This window comes from Dendrobates tinctorius, unplaced genomic scaffold (assembly GCF_039654945.1).
Source record: "Dendrobates tinctorius isolate UK_male_01 unplaced genomic scaffold, ASM3965494v1 ptg000455l, whole genome shotgun sequence".
NCBI classification, from domain to species: domain Eukaryota; kingdom Metazoa; phylum Chordata; class Amphibia; order Anura; family Dendrobatidae; genus Dendrobates; species Dendrobates tinctorius.
In genome coordinates, this window is record NW_027362117.1 from 179,000 (window position 1) to 197,086 (window position 18,087).

Below are 18,087 nucleotides of genomic sequence, written 5' to 3' on the forward strand. Positions count from 1 at the left end.
AGGCGGCCGCTGGCGCCATATATAAAGTGCTGGGTACGTCTAGAATAATGAATCACTTAATACAAGAGCAGACAACCGAAACATGCAGGGACAAGCTCATTGCGCTATCTGCAAGAAACAAGTATAATACTGCCCCTATGTACAAGAATATAACTACTATAATACTGCCCCTATGTACAAGAATATAACTACTATAATACTGTCCCATATGTACAAGAATATAACTACTATAATACTGCCCCTATGTACAAGAATATAACTACTATAATACTGCCCCTATGTACAAGAATATAACTACTATAATACTGCCCCTATGTACAAGAATGTATCTACTATAATACTGCCCCTATATACAAGAATATAACTACTATAATACTGCCCCTATGTACAAGAATATAACTACTATAATACTGCCCCTATGTACAAGAATATATCTACTATAATACTGCCCCTATGTACAAGAATATAACTACTATAATACTGCTCCTATGTACAAGAATATATCTACTATAATACTGCCCCTATGTACAAGAATATAACTACTATAATACTGCCCCTATGTACAAGAATATAACTACTATAATACTGCCCCTATGTACAAGAATATAGCTACTATAATACTGCCCCTATGTACAAGAATATAACTACTATAATACTGCCCCCTATGTACAAGAATATAACTACTATAATACTGCTCCCTATATACAAGAATATAACTACTATAATACTGCCCCTATGTACAAGAATATAACTACTATAATACTGCCCCTATGTACAAGAATATAACTACTATAATACTGCCCCTATATACAAGAATATAACTACTATAATACTGCCCCTATGTACAAGAATATAACTACTATAATACTGCCCCTATATACAAGAATATAACTACTATAATACTGCCCCTATGTACAAGAATATAACTACTATAATACTGCTCCTATGTACAAGAATATAACTACTATAATACTGCCCCCTATGTACAAGAATATAACTACTATAATACTGCCCCTATGTACAAGAATATAACTACTATAATACTGCCACCTATGTACAAGAATATAACTACTATAATACTGCCCCCTATGTACAAGAATATAACTACTATAATACTGCTCCCTATATACAAGAATATAACTACTATAATACTGCCCCTATGTACAAGAATATAACTACTATAATACTGCCCCTATGTACAAGAATATAACTACTATAATACTGCCCCTATGTACAAGAATATAACTACTATAATACTGTCCCCTATGTACAAGAATATAACTACTATAATACTGCTCCCTATATACAAGAATATAACTACTATAATACTGCTCCTATGTACAAGAATATAACTACTATAATACTGTCCCCTATGTACAAGAATATAACTACTATAATACTGCCCCTATGTACAAGAATATAACTACTATAATACTGCCCCTATGTACAAGAATATAACTACTATAATACTGCCCCCTATGTACAAGAATATAACTACTATAATACTGCCCCCTATGTACAAGACTATAACTACTATAATACTGCCCCTATGTACAAGACTATAGCTACTATAATACTGCCCCTATGTACAAAAATATAACTACTATAATACTGCCCCTATGTACAAGAATATAACTACTATAATACTGCCCCTATGTACAAGAATATAACTACTATAATACTGCCCCTATGTACAAGAATATAACTACTATAATACTGCTCCTATGTACAAGAATATAACTACTATAATACTGCCCCCTATGTACAAGAATATAACTACTATAATACTACCACCTATGGACAAGAATATAACTACTATAATACTGCCCCCTATGGACAAGAATATAACTACTATAATACTGCCCCCTATGTACAAGAATATAACTACTATAATACTGCCCCCTATGGACAAGAATATAACTACTATAATACTGCCCCCTATGGACAAGAATATAACTACTATAATACTGCTCCTATGGACAAGAATATAACTACTATAATACTGCCCCCTATGTACAAGAATATAACTACTATAATACTGCCCCTATGTACAAGAATATAACTACTATAATACTGCCCCCTATGGACAAGAATATAACTACTATAATACTGCTCCTATGTATAAGAATATAACTACTATAATACTGCCCCCTATGTACAAGAATATAACTACTATGATACTGCCCCCTATGTATAAGAATATAACTACTATAATACTGCCCCCTATGTACAAGAATATAACTACTATAATACTGCCCCTATGTACAAGAATATAACTACTATAATACTGCCCCTATGTACAAGAATATAACTACTATAATACTGCTCCTATGTACAAGAATATAACTACTATAATACTGCTGCTATGTACAAGAATATAACTACTATAATACTGCCCCTATGTACAAGAATATAACTACTATAATACTGCCCCTATGTACAAGAATATAACTACTATAATACTGCCCCTATGTACAAGAATATAACTACTATAATACTGCTCCTATGTACAAGAATATAACTACTATAATACTGCCCCCTATGTACAAGAATATAACTACTATAATACTGCCCCCTATGTACAGGAATATAACTACTATAATACTGGCCCCTATGTACAAGAATATAACTACTATATAATACTGCTCCTATGTACAAGAATATAACTACTATAATACTGCTGCTATGTACAAGAATATAACTACTATAATACTGCTCCTATGTACAAGAATATAACTACTATAATACTGCCCCTATGTACAAGAATATAACTACTATAATACTGCCCCTATGTACAAGAATATAACTACTATAATACTGCCCCTATGTACAAGAATAAAACTACTATCATACTGCCCCCTATGTACAAGACTATAACTACTATAATACTGCTCCTATGTACAAGAATATAACTACTATAATACTGCCCCTATGTACAAGACTATAACTACTATAATACTGCCCCTATGTACAAGAATATAACTACTATAATACTGCCCCTATGTACAAGAATATAACTACTATAATACTGCCCCTATGTACAAGAATATAACTACTATAATACTGCTCCTATGTACAAGAATATAACTACTATAATACTGCTCCTATGTACAAGAATATAACTACTATAATACTGCCCCCTATGTACAAGAATATCACTCCTATAATACTGCCCCCTATGGACAAGAATATAACTACTATAATACTGCCCCCTATGGACAAGAATATAACTACTATGATACTGCCCCCTATGGACAAGAATATAACTACTATAATACTGCTCCTATGTATAAGAATATAACTACTATAATACTGCCCCCTATGTACAAGAATATAACTACTATGATACTGCCCCCTATGTATAAGAATATAACTACTATAATACTGCCCCCTATGTACAAGAATATAACTACTATAATACTGCCCCTATGTACAAGAATATAACTACTATAATACTGCCCCTATGTACAAGAATATAACTACTATAATACTGCTCCTATGTACAAGAATATAACTACTATAATACTGCTGCTATGTACAAGAATATAACTACTATAATACTGCCCCTATGTACAAGAATATAACTACTATAATACTGCCCCTATGTACAAGAATATAACTACTATAATACTGCCCCTATGTACAAGAATATAACTACTATAATACTGCTCCTATGTACAAGAATATAACTACTATAATACTGCCCCCTATGTACAAGAATATAACTACTATAATACTGCCCCCTATGTACAGGAATATAACTACTATAATACTGGCCCCTATGTACAAGAATATAACTACTATAATACTGCTCCTATGTACAAGAATATAACTACTATAATACTGCTGCTATGTACAAGAATATAACTACTATAATACTGCTCCTATGTACAAGAATATAACTACTATAATACTGCTGCTATGTACAAGAATATAACTACTATAATACTACCCCTATGTACAAGAATATAACTACTATAATACTGCTCCCTATGTACAAGAATATAACTACTATAATACTGCCCCCTATGTATAAGAATATAACTACTATAATACTGCCCCTATGTACAAGAATATAACTACTATAATACTGCCCCCTATGTATAAGAATATAACTACTATAATACTGCTCCTATGTACAAGAATATAACTACTATAATACTGCCCCTATATTCAAGAATATAACTACTATAATACTGCCCCCTATGTATAAGAATATAACTACTATAATACTGCTCCTATGTACAAGAATATAACTACTATAATACTGCTCCTATGTACAAGAATATAACTACTATAATACTGCCCCTATGTACAAGAATATAACTGCTATAATACTGCCCCCTATGTATAAGAATATAACTACTATAATACTGCTCCTATGTACAAGAATATAACTACTATAATACTGCTCCTATGTACAAGAATATAACTACTATAATACTGCTCCTATGTACAAGAATATAACTACTATAATACTGCTCCTATATACAAGAATATAACTACTATAATACTGCCCCTATATTCAAGAATATAACTACTATAATACTGCCCCCTATGTACAAGAATATAACTACTATAATACTGCCCCCTATGTACAGGAATATAACTACTATAATACTGGCCCCTATGTACAAGAATATAACTACTATAATACTGCTCCTATGTACAAGAATATAACTACTATAATACTGCTGCTATGTACAAGAATATAACTACTATAATACTGCTCCTATGTACAAGAATATAACTACTATAATACTGCTGCTATGTACAAGAATATAACTACTATAATACTACCCCTATGTACAAGAATATAACTACTATAATACTGCTCCCTATGTACAAGAATATAACTACTATAATACTGCCCCCTATGTATAAGAATATAACTACTATAATACTGCCCCTATGTACAAGAATATAACTACTATAATACTGCCCCCTATGTATAAGAATATAACTACTATAATACTGCTCCTATGTACAAGAATATAACTACTATAATACTGCCCCTATATTCAAGAATATAACTACTATAATACTGCCCCCTATGTATAAGAATATAACTACTATAATACTGCTCCTATGTACAAGAATATAACTACTATAATACTGCTCCTATGTACAAGAATATAACTACTATAATACTGCCCCTATGTACAAGAATATAACTGCTATAATACTGCCCCCTATGTATAAGAATATAACTACTATAATACTGCTCCTATGTACAAGAATATAACTACTATAATACTGCTCCTATGTACAAGAATATAACTACTATAATACTGCTCCTATGTACAAGAATATAACTACTATAATACTGCTCCTATATACAAGAATATAACTACTATAATACTGCCCCTATGTACAAGAATATAACTGCTATAATACTGCCCCCTATGTATAAGAATATAACTACTATAATACTGCTCCTATGTACAAGAATATAACTACTATAATACTGCTCCTATGTACAAGAATATAACTACTATAATACTGCTCCTATGTACAAGAATATAACTACTATAATACTGCTCCTATATACAAGAATATAACTACTATAATACTGCCCCTATATTCAAGAATATAACTACTATAATACTGCCCCTATATTCAAGAATATAACTGCTATAATACTGCCCCCTATGTATAAGAATATAACTACTATAATACTGCTCCTATGTACAAGAATATAACTACTATAATACTGCTCCTATGTACAAGAATATAACTACTATAATACTGCTCCTATATACAAGAATATAACTACTATAATACTGCCCCTATATTCAAGAATATAACTGCTATAATACTGCCCCCTATGTATAAGAATATAACTACTATAATACTGCTCCTATGTACAAGAATATAACTACTATAATACTGCTCCTATGTACAAGAATATAACTACTATAATACTGCTCCTATATACAAGAATATAACTACTATAATACTGCCCCTATATTCAAGAATATAACTACTATATTACTGCTCCTATGTACAAGAATATAACTACTATAATACTGCCCCTATATTCAAGAATATAACTACTATAATACTGCCCCCTATGTACAAGAATATAACTACTATAATACTGCTCCTATGTACAAGAATATAACTACTATAATACTGCTCCTATGTACAAGAATATAACTACTATAATACTGCTCCTATATACAAGAATATAACTACTATAATACTGCCCCCTATGTATAAGAATATAACTACTATAATACTGCCCCTATGTACAAGAATATTACTACTATAATACTGCTCCCTATGTACAAGAATATAACTACTATAATACTGCCCCTATGTACAAGAATATTACTACTATAATACTGCCCCTATGTACAAGAATATTACTACTATAATACTGCCCTCTATGTACTAGAATATAACTACTGTAATACTGCCCCCTATGTACTAGAATATAACTACTCTGGCGGCTCTGCTACTTCTGGCACAGAGGTTTCTGAATCTTTGCAGGGTAAAATGAAATCTCAGGACAATCTTGACAATCTGGAGACTTGGGTGCTGCCGAGTGTCCGCTTGGTCTGAGCGCCGGTCATGGCTCCGCCAACAGGACAATGGCCCAAAACAGCTAAAAACATCCTGCAACGACTGAGCGCCAACATCGGACTCCTCCTGAGGAGTTGTCGATGGTCCTTACCAGAATCGTGCAGGACACGTGTGGACGGAGCGGAGACCTGCAGTCTGGAGAAGACGCCTCCTCACCTGACACACGAGGAGCCAGAGACCTGTGAGCGGTCCAGACTTCGCCGGTGTGCCGCCATATGTTGCGTTGTGGGAGCCGTCATTTTGTCTTTACTTTTGATTGAGGTTTTTTTACTTTTCTTTTGAACCAAAATTCATAAGTGATGGTGGCCGAGCGTGAGCTCCTCTGCTCCAGTCCTGGTGGGCAGATCCCGGGATCTCTGGGGTCCTCGCTGTCTGCCCCCAGGGATCTGCAAACTATATCATTCTACAGGGGAGAGCATTATTTTCTGGGGGTGACGCTTTTAATTGTCATATCAACAAATTTCAGTCTGTTTTGCTGATTTTTCACTGCTTGGCCTCTGTGTGATTTTCCCGCCTGATCCTCGTGCCCTCGCGCAGCGTCTCCACGCCGTGTTATTACCCAGGTCACACCGTCTACAGTGGAGGAGGGTTTGAATACTTCTGGTCTGCAGATGTCTGACCGCAGTCAGGGAATATCACATTTCCCACTTGCTGCCGTCCATCATTGTTAATGTGACCGGATCGATGTGCTCAGAACTTGTGTTTTCACTGATTATTGATCGATGAAACCTGAGATTTCTGTACATTGTAGATCCAGTGTCGGGGAGGGGGTCCATACGGGACATCAGGGGTCTATGCTTGGCCCTGGGTAGGGGGTCCATACCGGGGACATCCAGGGTCTATGCTTGGCCCTGGGTTGGGGGTCCTTACTGGTGACATCAGGGGTGTGTGCTTGGCCCTGGGTAGGGGGTCCGTACTGGGGACATCCAGGGTCTATGCTTGGACCTGGGTTGGGGGTCCTTACTGGTGACATCAGGGGTGTGTGCTTGGCCCTGGGTAGGGGGTCCGTACTGGGGACATCCAGGGTCTATGCTTGGCCCTGGGTTGGGGGTCCTTACTGGTGACATCAGGGGTGTGTGCTTGGCCCTGGGTAGGGGGTCCGTACTGGGGACATCCAGGGTCTATGCTTGGCCCTGGGTTGGGGGACCTTACTGGGGACATTAGGGGTGTGTGCTTGGCCCTGGGTTGGGGGTCCTTGGGACATTAGGGGTGTGTGCTTGGCCCTGGGTAGGGGGTCCATACCGGGGACATCAGGGTTCTATGCTTGGCCCTGGGTAGGGGGTCCGTACCGGGGACATCAGGGGTCTATGCTTGGCCCTGGGTAGGGGGTCCGTACCGGGGACATCAGGGGTCTATGCTTGGTCCTGGGTAGGGGGTCCGTACTGGGGACATCAGGGGTCTATGCTTGGTCCTGGTTAGGGGGTCCGTACTGGGGACATCAGGGGTCTATGCTTGGTCCTGGGTAGGGGGTCCGTACTGGGGACATCAGGGGTCTATGCTTGGCCCTGGGTAGGGGGTCTGTACCGGGGACATCAGGGGTCTATGCTGGGTAGGGGAATGTGATCTGCTAAAGTGGGAGATGAATATGGACGTCTGTGTGCTGGGTGTTCCTGTGTACATAGTGAGGGGGATGGGGTACACACTATTTAGGATGCAACTGATACCGCTCTGCAGGCGTTTTTAACCTCACAGCTGTTCCATCCGAGATGCTAATATTTACACGCCCTGCTATCTCCCTTCACCGGTCAGCATTTCTGACTGTCACACCCATCACGTCCCCAAGAATACAAAAATAAATCTAATTTCTCTTCTACATTCAATATCTGTTCTTGGGACAGAAGGGTGACGATATGGCTGCCGTCGTCCAGCGGTCAGTGTTCATCCAGCTTTCCCAGGCTCCTCAGTATGGTATATCTACTGAACTGATCCGGGGACCCGAGGAAAGTGGGGTGACAATATGGCTGCCGTCTGGCCCCACACTGGTTACTGTGCGGCTGAATGGCCGGTACATGGGAAGCGCTGTGTGTGTCAGTAATGGTGGCTGGATCTCATCTGGCTCAAATCTCGGCCCACTTTGGTCTCCCACAATCAGATTGGTCCCCACCATTATCGGTGGTCCTGGACCGGCGTTCTGGGTGGGATTCCACATTATCCTCGCCGTGCCCCGGAGGAATCCTCAGGATTTCGGCAGAGCTGCGGGATTGACGCCTGTAACCTGTCAGGTCACCCGCAGTTAAATTGCATCAAGTGCGAAGAAATCGTGTGTAATCCGGACATGATCGTATCAATAACGTTTAATCAAAGCCAAAAACCAGGAAATGTCCGAATCAAACGTGACACCAAAAAGAGACAAAGCCGCAAGAGCGAAAACGTGATGAACAAGTGTAGAAACAATGCACAAAACACTATGGAGAAAATGGAGCCGAGAGGTGCGGAAAGACTGCAACATGGAAAACAGTCACTGAGGGAAGCCCAGACAAAAACCGGTCACAAACACACAAATAATAATAATAAAAACACTAAAACGAACCTTATTAAAAACCCAGAAAGCGACCGCAGTAGGCCTCCCCCCCCACATGACCACCAAGGTAAAGTGTTGCTCATCCAGCAGCCACTATTTGTGGCCAATGCATCCTGACCATCAGGGTGGTCTTGCTCTGCGCTGAGCGCTGCAGCGAGGCGGCAGGGACGGGGTTCTGCTCCCGGCGGTCTGGCTGCTGCAGTTCATAGCTTATTGATTGGGTATTAAGTTGTGTGGCGGTGGGATGTTGACACGAGCTGTTAATGGTCTGCAGCGGGATCGTTGTCTGATTGTGACACCCCCCATTCCCTCCCCAGCTCTCCGCACATTAACCATCTCCTGTCCAGCTGCCGCCGGTGCTAGATTTGCAGGCTGCTTCCGGTGCTAGATTTGCAGGCTGCTCCCGGTGCTTTATTTATAACATACGCCGTCATACATCACAGTGACACCTGGTGCTTTCTATGGTGGCGGAGTCTCCATTGCGCTCCGTCCGCTCAGCGGTAGATCTGATCCGTTTGGTATTCTCTCCCCGGTTGCTGGGCCTGGACGCAGCTTATTATAATGATTATTCTTGGCCGCTCCGTGTGGCGAGGGCTCATTTGTTTTCCGAGCTGTTGCTTTGTTTCCCATTATGCGCTGCCCTTTCTGAGAGCTGACGCTCCCGCTTTATGCCGTGGCCGGGGTGGGCGAGGATCAGGGCAGAGGGGTTGTTGGATCCCATTCTCGTCCTTCTAGATCTAAGCATTTAGGATCGGTTCCCCGGATTCTGATCCGAATTGCGCAGAATTTCCAAGCGAATCGGCGTCTTTTTCATTCTATTTTTGGTGTGAACTCAGTTGTCAAGAATTGACTCCTTGTATCTGTCGGCCGGTAAATTGACTCGTGGCAATCGTTGAAGAGGGGTCGTCTGGGCATGATGGAGTTAGAAGGGGCAGTACCCACCAGACAAGACCCCTGTCTGTGTGCACTGGGGGTCTCGCCTTTTGGCCACTTGTAAGTTTTGATACCCTCCGTATTTGAAAGAAAATGGCTGCTACCTTGGTAATCACAGCCGATCATCGGAGGTGTCACCATAGTGAAGTAATCATTGGCAACCATCATGGACTATCCCTTTAAATTGGCCTTTTTGGACTATAGCCTGTCTCATGTACCCGCTTCTCAGCACGTGACTTGTGGTTGCGCGTGCAAGGGTTAATCTGTCTCCTGTCACTCAGTCCAGCATTCACCCTCTGTCCTATGCTGCAGTGGAAGCATAAATCACACCCCGACACAGACCACGCACCCCGCTCATACACGCTGCCACCACTCCCCGAACACACGGGCGACGAGTCCCGGAGATATTACTGTCTGCCAATCACCAGGAGCGCACACTCTAAGGATATGGATTCCTTATAGCATACAAAGTTCAGAATGATTAAAGTTTCAAACTTTAATAGAAAAGGTACAGCGCTTACAATAAAAGGATATAAAAATATGGAAATAAAAAGTAACATACAAATATGCAAAACAGTTATAAAAATAAAAGGGAGAAACTTAAAAAAAATCTAAACTTTGGAAGTATGAAAATGGATCACATCAGCTTGGCTGCCCTCAAACTGTGAACACTTTTTTTTTTTTTCTTTGTAGAGGGCCTAATTTATAGGTTTAGCCTGGAGATCAGATTTCTAGACCAGCCCTTCATGTTAATATTCTAATTCCTGGTTTGTGACTGGACCATGGCGACTTTACCAATGAATACATTATATTTTTTTTCTTTAAACACTCTTTGTGTAACCTTTATTCTCATAGTAAATAGCAATTATCAGGTCCCATTTGGCATCTTCCCTCACAGTATCATAGAGGTGTGAAATGTCCCCATTGTGTGTGTTCTCAGGAAGGCCCCCTGGGGTCTGAGACCAGGATCTGGCTTTTCTCAGGATAACATAGGGTATGACCTTTGTGAGAGCTGCAGCCTAAGGACAGATGCTAGTTACCTGCCGGCCATACGTATACATATTTCCACTGCAGCCTGCAATAACCCATCAATATTTATTTATTTATTTTTTTTTGGGGGGGGGGATTTATTTATTTATTTTACTCATTTATATCAATGATTGGTACAATGAAGGGTCCGAGACTCGTCCCCACCACTGGCTCTACCCAATACCACAGCTCTTCTGATTTGCCACTTTTCGGCCGCTCCTTCAGTTTGGGTCCCAGACTTGAAACTTTGCTATGTCTCCATTATCATTGATTGGAAAGTTGCATCTTTTACCCCTGATGCGTCATTTACAGCTGACACTTTTTTTACAAACGTTTTCTAAGCTGGAGCTTAAAAGTTGCGCAAGAGTCTGACAACTCTCTGCTTACCTGGGCAAGTAGTTGTCAGAACTAGTCAAAGCAAATCTATAATGTGCCGCAATGCGTGAGAAGCGGTGACGCGTCCATGAGTATGATTCCTGATCCGCTGTTTGATGCGTTGCTGCACATTATACATTTGTGCCTTTGTTCCCCAACGTGGGTTAATATTATGAGAAGGTCTTATTGTTTGTGATGGTATTTGTGCACTGTATCTCCTGAGTGTGGGCGGCACAGTGTCCTGACGGCGGGGCGGCACAGCGATGGCCAGCGTTTAGCCCAGGCAGGCTGGCATTGGATGATGGTTTTGCTGGTACTGGTGGCGTTTGGTGTGGTGGTCGGTGGGCTTTGCTCGGGGCTGCTCAGCGCGGGGGGTCTTGCTGCTGTCTGTGCTGCTTTATTTAGCTTCCATGTTGCCTGTGGTGGTTAGTAATAAGCCGCCGCTGTTCTCCGCCGTGCTCTCCATCCAGTGGCATGATAGAAGCGGTGTGGGGGGATTCTGGCGTGCGCCCCTTATCAGCTGCTCTTAGGTGACGCCGTCGCACAGGATTTTGGACTCCGCTGCCAGTAACGAGGTCAGTGCTGAATTTAGGAACGAGGCCGGTCTGCCGTTGCGGGGGAGGGGATGATCCGGGGCGCGAGGCGGCGGCTGCACATTCTCCCCGGATTGCGCTTTCTCGTATCATCGGTCGGATTTCTTTCTCCGCCGTCCGGTACAATATGGAGGAAGACGCCCTGACAGGAGTTTAGTGGGAGAAAAATTCCAAAGGCCATTAAAGCGGGTAATTTATATGGCTGCCGATTGTGCGCCTGGGGAAATATATTTCACAGGTAATTTCCAATCTGTCGGCCTGTGAAGGAAGCCATTATTCTAGCTAAAAAAGAGATCATGATGTCAAGAGAACCATTAACCCTCTCAGGGTCGCCGCCTCCCGGCACGCGCCTGGTTAACCGCACCGGATGGAAATTCTTGCGTTTCTGGGATGGCTGAAGAGTCTGACAACCGGCAAGAAACCATCGGATGAGTGCGGAGGCGGTGTCAGACCGTACTGATGGGAATGATGGTGGGAGTTGTAGTGCAGCAGCGGGCACGTGTACGTGGGGCGCTGACTATCTTCATGCTCCTCGGATACATCCGTAATGGCCACTGCATAACATCCTGACCCTGTGTCACAAGCAGGTCCCATTCAGGACTTTTGCAAAGCTGGGTGGCAACCAATATGGTCGCCCTGACTATTGTAGTGCTGGTTGTCACCCAGCTTTCCCAGACTCTATGAAGACAGCCATATTGGTTGTCACTCTTGGGTGAGCTGCATTATTGGTTGTCACTCTTGGGTGAGCCGCCATATTGGTTGTCACTCTTGGGTAAGCTGCCATATTGGTTGTCAGTCTCGGTTGAGCCGCCATATTGGTTGTCACTCTTGGGTGAGCCGCCATATTGGTTGTCACTCTTGGGTGAGCCGCCATATTGGTTGTCACTCTTGGGTGAGCCGCCATATTGGTTGTCACTCTTGGGTGTGCCGGCGTATTGGTTGTCACTCTTGGGTGAGCCGGCTTATTGGTTGTCACTCTTGGGTGAGCCGGCGTGTTGGTTGTCACTCTTGGGTGAGCCGCCATATTGGTTGTCACTCTTGGGTGAGCCGCCGTATTGGTTGTCACTCTTGGGTGAGCCGCCATATTGGTTGTCACTCTTGGGTGAGCCGCCGTATTGGTTGTCACTCTTGGGTGAGCCGCCATATTGGTTGTCACTCTTGGGTGAGCCGCCGTATTGGTTGTCACTCTTGGGTGAGCCGCCGTATTGGTTGTCACTCTTGGGTGAGCCGCCGTATTGGTTGTCACTCTTGGGTGAGCCGCCATATTGGTTGTCAGTCTAGGGTGAGCCGCCATATTGGTTGTCACTCTTGGGTGAGCCGGTGTATTGGTTGTCACTCTTGGGTGAGCCGCCGTATTGGTTGTCACTCTTGGGTGAGCCGCCGTATTGGTTGTCAGTCTAGGGTGAGCATTAACGGCGTTGGTTGCTTAGACATTAATCTGTAGAGACCGGAGAGCGGTGACATGCTGGCGCTTGTAGTCCTTCACGGGTGTAACCACCGTGCTGTACCCTGTCTTGCCGTCGTTCTCTCTTTGAGACGACTTCTAAGGGTTAACCCCATTACAGGTTGCCTCCGCTGAGTGATGGAGACACGGTGGGGACGCTGCCCTGTGGCGCGGATGCCGCCATTACACGCTGATAATGCGCTATTGATTGAGCCGGATGTCCTGGTTTACATTGATAAAGCGGCGGCGGGGACAGGTCCTGTGCTCAGTGTTTAATGACGGTCACCACCGCCACCGCCATTAATAGCACTTCATTATTAGCCTCGCGTTACGGCCCGCGCCGCCGTCATTCATCACCGCCGCTCGTGTCGCTACGTGATGGACGACTTTTATGTTTTATTGATTATGTAAAAAATATCAAATGCTCTGCAGCTCTGCCTCCTGATTGGCTGCCGTGAACGGCACGGCGGCAAGTGACGCCAAATCTGTACGTAATGAGAATCTTGGGGCGATCGCACAGTGATCACTCGGCGGATTCCAGATCTCTGCTCACTTTTTTAGTGAATAGAATCAGAATAATTATCATCTACTTAGAGGCTTCAGATCAACTGCGTGGTGTCTGGCGGGGGGGGCTGCGCGGTGTCTGGCGGGGGGGGCTGCGCGGTGTCTGGGGGGCTGCGCGGTGTCTGGGAGGCTGCGCGGTGTCTGGGAGGCTGCGCGGTGTCTGGGAGGCTGCGCGGTGTCTGGGAGGCTGCGCGGTGTCTGGGAGGCTGCGCGGTGTCTGGTGGAATAAAGGTGGGCTGGAGGAGTGTCTAATGGGGGATGAGGGTGTCAGGGGGTTAGAGAGAAGCACAGCAGGGTGTGGGGGCTAGATGGTGGTGCATCTTGGCTGGCTAGCACGGTGCCGTGGTGGGGTTGACAGTGTGTCAGGAAGGTGACGGGGTAAAACCCGATAGGGTAAACGGGCACCATCTGAAATGATATCGTATGTGGGATCTCCCAATGCATATAGGACTATATAGAAGCAGACCAAGAAAAAGTATATGCAACAACTATAGGGATCACCACCAATATTTATAATGCAAAAATATATATTTTATTTTATTCCAGCAACCACTACATACAAACACAGGGTTAAAAACAATTAAAAAGTCTGTGCAAAAACAGACATTACAAAGTGAACAAAGAAAATTGGGTGATAATCACATATAATTCAATATTTAAGGTTCCAAAACCCCAGACAAAATACAAAAGTGCAAATGCTCATGAATTAGTGAAGTCCACTACATAGAGATATATATTATTGTATTACAATATGTCAAGTACTGATACCTGTATGCCTGCTGTGTACACATAAATACTGTCATAGACATGTCAGTGACCTTGAGAAAGACACATCTTTGTGTCGATACTCGTGAGTCCTAGGTTCCACAGACCCCGGCTGTGCGCTTCCACTTGGGGTCCGCCTGGGATCATGGCTGCAGGCGGGGGAGATTGGTGCCTCCAGGGCTCCTGTGCTCTATCTGCTGTGAGATAATATTGGCTGCAGCAATTTGAATGTTCCAGGGTGTATGGGAATAGAGCTTGGAGCACCATTAATATTTGCTGATGGTTCCCTGTGTAAGCGAGCGTCTAGCACATTTTGTATGTCTATGACAGTATTTATTTGTACACAGCAGGCATACAGGTATCAGTACTTGAAATATTGTAATATAATAATATATATCTCCATGTAGTGGGACTTCATTAATTAATGAGCATTTGCACTTTTGTATTTTGTGTAGTAACATAGTTAGCAAGGGAGAAAAAAGACATTTGTCCTTCTGGTTCAGCCTATATTCCGTCCTCTTACTGCCCCCTATTGTTGCACCCGGCCTCTACCCTCACTACCTGACTGCTGCTGCTTGTTGCACCCGTCCTCTGCCCTCTCTACCTTACTGCTGCTGCTTGTTGCACCCGTCATCTGCCCTCACTACCTTACTGTTGCTGCTTGTAGCACCCATCCTCTGCCCTCTCTACCTTACTGTTGCTGCTTGTTGCACCTGTCCTCTGCACTCACTACCTGACTGCTGCTGCTTGTTGTACCTATTCTCTGCCCTCTCTACCTTACTGCTGCTGCTTTTTGTACCTGTCCTTTGCCCTCACTACCTGACTGCTGCTGCTTGTTGTACCTATTCTCTGCCCTCTCTACCTTACTGCTGCTGCTTTTTGTACCTGTCCTCTGCCCTCACTACCTGACTGCTGCTGCTTGTTGCACCTGTCCTCTGCCCCCTCTACCTTACTGCTGCTGCTGCTTGTACCTGTCCTCTGCCCTCTCTACCTTACTGCTGCTTGTTGTACCTGTCCTCTGCCCTCACTACCCTACTGTTGCTGCTTGTAGCACCCGTCCTCTGCCCTCTCTACCTTACTGCTGCTGCTTTTTGTACCTGTCCTCTGCCTTCTCTACCTTACTGCTGCTGCTTGTTGCACCTGTCCTCTGCCCTCACTTTCTTACTGGTGCTGCTTGTAGCACCCGTCCTCTGCCCTCTCTACCTTACTGCTGCTGCATGTTGCATCTGTCCTCTGCCCTCTCTACCTTACTGCTGCTGCTTGTAGCATCCGTCCTCTGCCTTCTCTACCTTACTGCTGCTGCTTTTTGTACCTGTCCTCTGCCTTCTCTACCTTACTGCTGCTGCTTGTTGCACCTGTCCTCCGCCCTCACTTTCTTACTGTTGCTGCTTGTAGCACCCGTCCTTTGCCCTCTCTACCTTACTGCTGCTGCATGTTGCATCTGTCCTCTGCCCTCTCTACCTTACTGCTGCTGCTTGTCGCACCCGTTCTCTGCCCTCACTACCTTACTGCTGCTGCATGTTGCATCTGTCCTCTGCCCTCTCTACTTTACTGCTGCTGCTTGTCGCACCCGTTCTCTGCCCTCACTACCTTACTGCTGCTGCATGTTGCATCTGTCCTCTGCCCTCTCTACTTTACTGCTGCTGCTTGTCGCACCCGTTCTCTGCCCTCACTACCTTACTGCTGCTGCATGTTGCATCTGTCCTCTGCCCTCTCTACTTTACTGCTGCTGCTTGTCGCACCCGTTCTCTGCCCTCACTACCTTACTGACCCTTTCCGTTCTCTCTTGCAGGATGCAGTATTGGGCCACACGGCTGGAGCGAGAGTTTCACCAAGTCATGAGGAACTTTGCAGGGTCTCAACAGTTACAGGGGGTGAGTAACTACTACTTCATCACAAAGCGTCAGATCGGATTTCAGGGGGCTTCCAGGGGCTCCGCGTCATCTGTTGTCTGATATTTTGGGGCTTCTCGCATCTTCAGATTCATTCCATGTTCTGTCCAGCGTCTGCTCGATCTGATGGTGCAGTATGTGAGCTGATGGCTGGGGATGACGCCGTACCTTGTGAATCTAGTGTCACCCAGCTTTCCAAGACTCCTGTACAGATCTGCCCGGATGCACAGTGACTCTTCTCCCCATAACTGTAGCATTGTATAATGAGGTGGATTTGACAACCAATATGGCTTCTTCTGCGCGTACGAGAGGTGTCAGTCAGCTCCCTTCTGATTGGCTGCTCTGTCCGCCTGCTTTACCAGGTGTACTCTCCTTTCAGGATTCTGGTGAAGCAGGGTGCCGCTCTCCCTCCTCAGCCATCTCTCTCCACATACAGGAGGAACATATGTTGTGACTCTTAATGAATTAGCATAATGAGGCCGCTTCTCATGAATAATGCACGTGCGTCCTGCCGGCGGTGGCCTCCTCCGGATGGTGTCACGCTGTCACTGATACGTTGTTTATTATTTTAATTAAGAGCGTTGTGGTAATGTTGCATCAGGAGGAGCCGGCCGGGCGCTACCTCTGCTGCGAGCACTGCCGGCCGCGGCTGCCTTATCTGTTCCGAGCGTCTGGAAAGTGCGATATCAAGAATGTCGTAATCAATAAATCTACGTGATCCATCTTGTGTCGTGTTCATCAACCAATGCAGGGGGGACTACAAGTCCCAGTGGTTGCTTAGTACAGCTGTCATTACCAAGATAGCAACATTTTCTTTAAAAGTCTTGCATCCATATCTGAGAAGACAGCGTGACAACCAATATGGCCTCCAATGCTGCGTCCACGGGCTGACAATGCCTTTTGCATGTTTAGTTCGTATGGCGGCCATGTTGTAAGTCAGCTTTCCCAACATGTGATGGAATTGTGGCTGGATTTGTAGCAATGTGAGATTTATTTATTTGCGCGTGGCGGTTTTGCGTTTGGTGGGTTTGCACGTGGCGGTTTTGCGTTTGGTTGGTTTACCCGTGGCAGTTTTGCATTTTTTTTTTTCTTATTCTTTTTTTTTTGTTTGCCCGTGGCCGGTTTACATATGGCGGCTTTGCATTTGGTTTGTTTACACGTGGTGGCTTTGCATTTGGTTTGTTTACACAAGGTGGTTTTGCATTTGGTTGGTTTACCCATGGCGGGTTTACACATGGCAGTTTTGCATTTGGCGGGTTTCCACGTAGCGGTTTAGTCTCCACTGATACAAGACCTTATAGACAGACATTTCCTTTAGCTGCTGCAGAACCCCTGACTGCAGCTGGGAGGTCAGAGATCGTCGCTGGGCGCGTCCTGCGGAGC

General features: G+C 43.9%; 1 protein-coding gene across 5 annotated transcripts in view; it reads left to right on the forward strand.

Moving 5' to 3' along the window:
• CACNA2D2 (calcium voltage-gated channel auxiliary subunit alpha2delta 2) overlaps positions 1 to 18,087 on the forward strand; it is a 226,877-nt gene that overhangs the window by 24,582 nt on the left and 184,208 nt on the right. For all 5 annotated transcript variants that reach the window (XM_073564499.1, XM_073564501.1, XM_073564500.1 and 2 more), the window contains exon 2: positions 16,605 to 16,686. In XM_073564499.1, the coding sequence (XP_073420600.1) occupies positions 16,605 to 16,686 (82 nt within the window). The remainder of the gene's footprint in view (positions 1 to 16,604; positions 16,687 to 18,087) is intronic.